Source organism: Bidens hawaiensis, unplaced genomic scaffold (genome assembly GCF_021521415.1).
Source record: "Bidens hawaiensis isolate Kalapana, Puna unplaced genomic scaffold, B.hawaiensis_p1.1 tig00013778_1, whole genome shotgun sequence".
NCBI lineage: Eukaryota > Viridiplantae > Streptophyta > Magnoliopsida > Asterales > Asteraceae > Bidens > Bidens hawaiensis.
Window position 1 is genome coordinate 136,622 of NW_027492177.1, and position 6,999 is coordinate 143,620.

General features: G+C 39.5%; 1 protein-coding gene across 1 annotated transcript; it reads right to left on the reverse strand.

The window, feature by feature from the left end:
* Window positions 1-1,640: 1,640 nt before the first annotated feature.
* LOC143544886 (FT-interacting protein 3-like) lies at window positions 1,641-4,017 on the reverse strand. Its single transcript, XM_077036873.1, has one exon. It carries the CDS (start codon window positions 4,015-4,017, stop codon window positions 1,711-1,713), a length of 2,307 nt encoding a protein of 768 aa, XP_076892988.1. The 3' UTR covers window positions 1,641-1,710.
* Between the last annotated feature and the right edge of the window lie 2,982 nt (window positions 4,018-6,999).

The window sequence follows — 6,999 nt, forward strand, 5'->3', positions numbered from 1 at the left end:
GTGACCACCGGAGCAAAGACTGAACTGGTTTTTGGTTGTGAGGCCATTGTAAAGAGAATGAAGGTGAATGAAATAAACGGAATTAATGGATTAAAGCACCGTTAGCCCCACGGTGGGCGCCAAATTGTTTTGGTCAAAAATTGACAATGGTAATTTCGTAACCAAATTAGTAATCGGGACTAGGTGCTTGTATAAAATTAAAGTTAAAGTGCTTGAACACAAGGATTTGTTGCGAGGAAAAAACCTGTTATCCTTAGGAAAGGATAACAAGCAAAAAACCCCGGGCAGTGAAAACTATCACCGCCGGTTTATTAATAATAAAAGCGATTACAATGGTGGAGCTCAAACTTGATCGTGATTACAGAGAGCGCGAGTACTAGTAAGTCTCGTGTGTCTAAAATGTGTGTTTGATCCTTTGTTTTGAGCTCTATTTATAACAAATTAAGTCTAACAAGAAATCCTATATTTAAGGAAACTCCTAGACTAAATCAATTAGCCGTTAATTCTTCTTATCAGCGCGTTTCCTTATTGGTCACGTCCTAATAACAGCAAGTGCGAGTTCTCGGGTGATCAAGCAACCGTCTTTGACCTGGTAAACATGGAAAGTAGCAAAGATCGTGTTAGTTATATAATGTAATTAGGATACCTGTTACCTTTGACGATACCACATTCTGAATTTGCTCTGAATAATGTTTCCTGAGGATACCGAAAATCCGTGTCTTAACAGTTATTTTTCTTTAAATAAAGAAAAAGAAAAATGTATAATTACCTACGCATAATTTATTTTAACTAAATATAAAGTTGATAATTTATTTTTAGTTTAAAAAATAATTAACTAAATGCATAACTTAATTTTGGTTAAAAAAAATTAAAATTCTTAAGGGTGATTGAAAGAAGTGGTGCTGCCTCTTTGGATAGTAGTTCATGGTAAAACTAAAATGACTGTACAGGATTGGTCAGGTCTTAAGATAGTTTGAAATGTTGAAAGATGCACCCCTACCACCCCAAATCTGAAACAATCTATTCATAAATTATAACAATTTCGTTATATATTAAAAAATAAGGTTAAACAAGTTGTCTTTGTGTCAACCCGTGAATACTTGATACAAAATCCCAATATATTGGTTATCACTTATTCACAACTTGAAAACATATAAAACAAGGTACATTTTGTCAATGGTTATTGTACCATCAAACTGAAGTTAATCCCCTAAAGCAAATTATTGGTCATCTACAAAAGTGAATCAATTATATGATTGATGATTACTTATGCAGGCGCATGATAGTAACATAAATACTGGGACCAAAATTACCTATAGACCTAGAATAAAAGCAAGCTGATGTTGATATATGCACATGGGTCAAGGAAATTGAGACTTCACAATATGATTCCAGCAGTGTCATCTTGTCTCATTATAACTTTGTCCACCATTTTTCATTTCACTGCCAAAATATGCACATTCCTATTCTAATATGACTGTCACACCAACCTTAGACAAATACAGAATTACCAAGTTTGTATGTATCCCACAAATCAACATACACAAATTTTGCAAGAAACCATTATGTAACACAAATTTAATCTGCGGTACAAGATATTTATCACCGACAGTTACCATAAACCGCTAGCAACAATTATTGACAGTTCATGTTTGCATGCGGTACAACGAAACAACAAGATATACACAATATATTCCAATAAAACTGTACTCAAAGCATACAGTCGGTTCTTGCGGGCAATCTTCTAAAATAGTTAAGCGGGACGGATGGCATCTTGTGGCGAAACCTGGGATGTCTTAAAACATAAAATCCCGCAATAAGAGCCACAATTTGAAAAGGCGTGACATAGAGAACAACCGCAGCAATTAAACAGAAAATAACAAACAGTGCAGTAGCTCTCGGGTCTCGCCAGCTAAGCAAAGACTGAAGCCTCTCTCCTTGTGTAGCCAAATCACCAAGCACGGTTTGAATCCTACCCGAATAACTCCTTAACCGGTCATACCTCATTCGAACAATATCAGGTTGGCGAGTAGTTGGAAACGTATCAAATTCTTCATCTAGTTCATCCGGGTGCGCGTTATCTGCACACGAGAGGCGTGTGTCCATATGAGGCGGGTGCTTTGGTCTCCATCTGTAGTACCACACGCCGATTAAAAATAAATAAAGGAAAATAGTCGGGAGAATCAGCTCGGGGTATAAAACGAGTATCAGAAACAGAATGTGGATCAACACTGTAGTGATAGGATTCTTCCAAAGGCATATTTGATGAAACCATTTTCCAATTGCAATAAAACCACCCAAAACCCCCATTATTCTAAACAAGTTAGCTCTGCTTCTTCTCATACTAAACATGTGAGAACCAACATCAAGCATGTACTCCACTATCTCTTTCCTTAGAGGCGGTTCGGCTCGCCCAAGCCGAGCTGACACAATCTGAGTGGCTTGGTGTCTCAAGCTTTCAACTTGAGAAATGGTTAACGGGTGAATGTAATGCATTTTGGGTAAAAGTGGCCGCGAATACATGTGCATCATATTTAGCAACGAAGAGCATGTAAACCGAACCGCCAAATGAATCTCACCCATTTTTTTCAGACCAGACGGATGCAACACCAGAAGCGGGTACGAATGGGTATAAACACGGTCGGTTTCAAGCTTCGAAAGACGGATTCTTACCTTACCGATTCTCGAATCCTTTGTGGCGTTACCTTTATCGCCTGTTTGCAAATGGCAGTTATCGAACACACCGAGTGTTACAACCGTGCACGGATCAAAAACTTCCCAAGAATACTGCTCGTTCCATTTTGGAGTAAAACTGTTTATAATTGTTCGTGTTCTGACCCATTTCGTCCCGTATTTAGCCACACAATATGCATCGGTTGTTGCCCGTCCATCTTTCGCCTTCATCGGAGTCAACGCGTGTGCACTCAAGATCCCCAGTTCAAGAACACCAATACTGTTTTTCCATAACTGTTTAGCAGTTGGTCTAAGATCACTACTGTAATGAGTCGATTCGTCGAGAACATGATACCCGCCTTCTAAACAAATCCTCATATGAATCTTACTTGCAAATCTAACATCCTTCTTCTTTTCACCATCAACCATCACATACTTTTCAAGATTAAACCACCGTGTGTTAATTGCTATATGATCCAACCTCCGTTCCACATATTGCAGCGGGATCATACACGTCCCGAGAACCTCCTCCTTATTAGACGCAACCCGATCTTCCACGGTCAAAACTAAAGGCTCTTCAAACGGTTCGGCTGCTACAAACATCAAGTCTTCGTTCCACAGTGGATTGATCGACTTACTCATCGACACGCGAGTCCTTAACACCTGGTTTCCAAGAACCGCTCGCACGAAAACTTCAGGAAACCTCGTTCGATCACCAGGCACCAAATGTTGTGCTTCAATAACATTAACTCTAAGATACCACAACTTAGGTGAAAGATACACCTTTGACCGAATATTCGAAACCGCACCGACAGTTGCAGCATCCGAATGCCACGCTTCTGGAAACGCTTCGTCCGCCTGCGTCCCCCACCAAACCGCCAGCATAATCTCGCCTTTCACCTTATTCCCTTTTCGATCCTCTAACCGATGCCACTGAGGCGCAAGCGGACTGTCAGGTGGGACCCGTTTCGGGACCTCGTTAAGGTCAAACAACACCCAACCAATGAAATCATCTTTGACAACATCTTTATCCTTAACCGTGACCTCAAGCATTGTGGCTTGCATCCGGTCTCTAGAGAATGCAAACACCTGGTTCCACTCGGGATTCGACTTCTTTTCGAAATGCCGGGTCGTTCCTTTATAGTTCCCTAACCGAACCTCTGCGTACGGGTCGCAACTACCAGTAAGATCCATAGCGGGTAAATCACGGGCTTTGACTACACGGACATACAGGTACTGAATTTGTTCGACAAGGTCATATGTGCTGGTAAGCTTATCGCTCGCACCGAGGTGCGGTTTGGTCTCCTTGAGGGAGTAATCAACAGGTGGAGGTCTGTGCATCATGCTGGCTCCCTCACAACTGAAAATAAAACACAACAAATTAAAAAGCTTCTAAATTGAATAATTAAAAAAACAAGTTTAACTAGTTGAGTTGAAGTGTTCAGATCTGCAAGTAAAAAGTGATGTGAATGTATATATATCAAATAATCAAAAACCTAAGTTAGACAGACATATAACTGCAAATGTAAATGATGCAAAATTCAGAAAAATGAAAATGCATGAATGTTTGTTTATAGAATGGTGTGCTTGAACATATGGATAGATATATTAAACAGGAATATGTTATACCTTACTAAAATTCTGGACAGGATCTTTGAGGTAACTCATGGAGAATGAATTTATTAATTTAGTTGCTTTTACAAAAGTTAAGGTTGATGAGGAGATTTGAGACGATGAAGGTGTATGTCGTCATTATGATTTGGAAGAATTGATAGTGGACCCCTCAACTTTATGATATATAGTTATGAATGGGCCCCTTATTATTAGTTAGTACAATTTACAAGTAACTTTAGTTAATAATACATGATGGTAATTTTATCACAAATAGGAGTCTAGGACCATCCGTAATGTTATGGGGGGTCACCGACTGCTCATTAGTAGCATGTGATTGATTTTTGGCTTTTTGGTAAACCTCATCTTGTCTTGTCCGAAGAAATTAGGAGGTTAAGTTTATATTCTTTTGTATTATGGAGACTATCAAATATAGGCTGCATCCGTTTTGTAAAATAAAGCTCAACGGGGTTTCAGGTAATTGAACATGGACAAGTAAACAAATGGGGTTTTATTGTTGATGTTCGTTGTTTACTATATAAACGAAAAGTAGCCATGGCCCCACCTCCTTCTCAATGTTGCATCGGTAAATTTTGCAACCCACCTCCTTCCAACCCCTTTTATACCGCCCTGGCACAGTGTTTAGAGCTTTAAAGTCCCTCCACATCACCCTTACCGTCCCTCTTAAAGCCCATAACACTCAACCTAAGGCTTGTGTTGTAGAAGAGCTTTAAAACTCATGTTAAAGTGTCAAATAAAGCCAAGTTGTGGTTTAAAGCCTCCCTTTAGATTTGGGCCCCACTATTTTTCAAGAATCCTCCCTTGAAGTTCCTTGTCACCCATTTGAAGCCCCCCTCCCCCCGGGCCGCTGCCCCATCTAGGGTTGTAAGCGGACCAAACCGAACCGGACGAGACCTTGTCCGTGTTCGTCCGTTAAGCTTTTGTTGGACAACAGACGGTTTACGAACACCTTACCGAATGAAAATTCGTGTCCGTGTCCGTCCATTAAGGAATTCAGTTTGTCTGTGTCCATTCGTTAGTATTGTAAACGGACACTCGAACACTAATGGACATTAATGGACAAACAAACAACAATGGACACTAATGAACATTAATGGATAAGCAACCAGAAACATATCAAAATACTTAAACATAAACACTAATAAACATTCCAACATATAATATTTAAGGAAAATTGGTTTTTATTGGTCCCAACTTTTTCATTTTTGCCGGCGCTGGTCCCAACTTTCATTTTGGCTGGCAACGGTCCCAACTTTAATATTCGTTTCTTCCACCAGTCCGCGACTGACGGAGCACTAACTCCGTTATGTTTTTGCTTACGTGTCAATCTGAGTTGTCAAAAACATCTTACGTGGCAGCCATTGTGGATTATTCTATATAATAATACAGGTTCATCCATAATTCTGCAAACCCTAGAAATCCAATTGATTAATCCAATCCATGTTTGTTAAAATTAAGTTAGGGTTTTTGATTAGTGGATTAAAATGATTCAAAACCATGTTTTAATTACCTCGAATGATGCCGGGAAAGGGGTGAACGAAGTTGGCCGAAGCTCCAAGCTTGGAGGAAGGATTACGGGGTTAAAGAGGATATATCAGTGAGATTTGAGAGGATGAGCAAGTTTAGCTTGGTGTGTGGGTCCTATTTATACTAGTAATTGCGATGAAATTCATTAATCAGTGTTAATTGCTTATGGCCGATTTTCCGGTGAAGGTTACGGGAATTAGTTCGACGGTTAAGGCGTTAAAATATAATTAGAATGTTAATTATTGTTGTTTATTGCCGTCTAACTACGTTATTCTAAATTAACGGGTCAAGAACGGCTGAAATGGGTGTGTTTTTCAGTGGTCGGAGCCTCACGCTGTTGCCGGCGGCAACTCGCCGGGAATACGGGCTACAGGGGGTTGGGTTATTTTCTATTAATTTAATATATTTCAAATTTATAATTTCAATTTAGACCCTAAAGTTTGAGGTTATATTAAGTATAAACCAAAAACATAACGGAGTTAGTGCTCCGTCAGTCGCGGACTGGTGGAAGAAACGAATGTTAAAGTTGGGACCGTTGCCAGCCAAAATGAAAGTTGGGACCACTGCCGGCAAAAATGAAAAAGTTGGAACCAATAAAAACCAATTTTCCAATATTTAAAAATACTTAGCACTTAACATAGTAACCAAACATATAATCATATCAAAATAATGTTTTGGTTTTCAAAATCCACAAATTTCTAGTGTTTCATGAGAAACAAGCTTCTAATACTTCATTCTTCAAGGAATTTCAACATACACAACACTGTTAAACGGACATTACTGGACGTAATCGGACGGACGTTCACGGACACTATTGAACGAGCATGGCCTTTGTCCGTGTTCGCCCGTTAAGCTTACCGAGCAAAACTTTTTTGTCCATGTCCAGTTCATTTATTAAACGGACCAAACATAAACGAACTTTCCACCGAACTGACAACCAGACGGACGTCGAACGTCCGGTTCGCTTACAGCCCTAGCCCCATCCATGCAACCCGTGCGTGGTGTTTGAGGCGGTAAAGCCCTGCCATGCCATTTTTTAAGCCCCACAACACATAACCTAATGGCCTAAAAAGAATAAAATAATATAAACTAGTTATTTCACCCAACCCACCTATATGAACATATCTCTGAATTCCATAAAATGTCATTTAAAGCATATGATACACT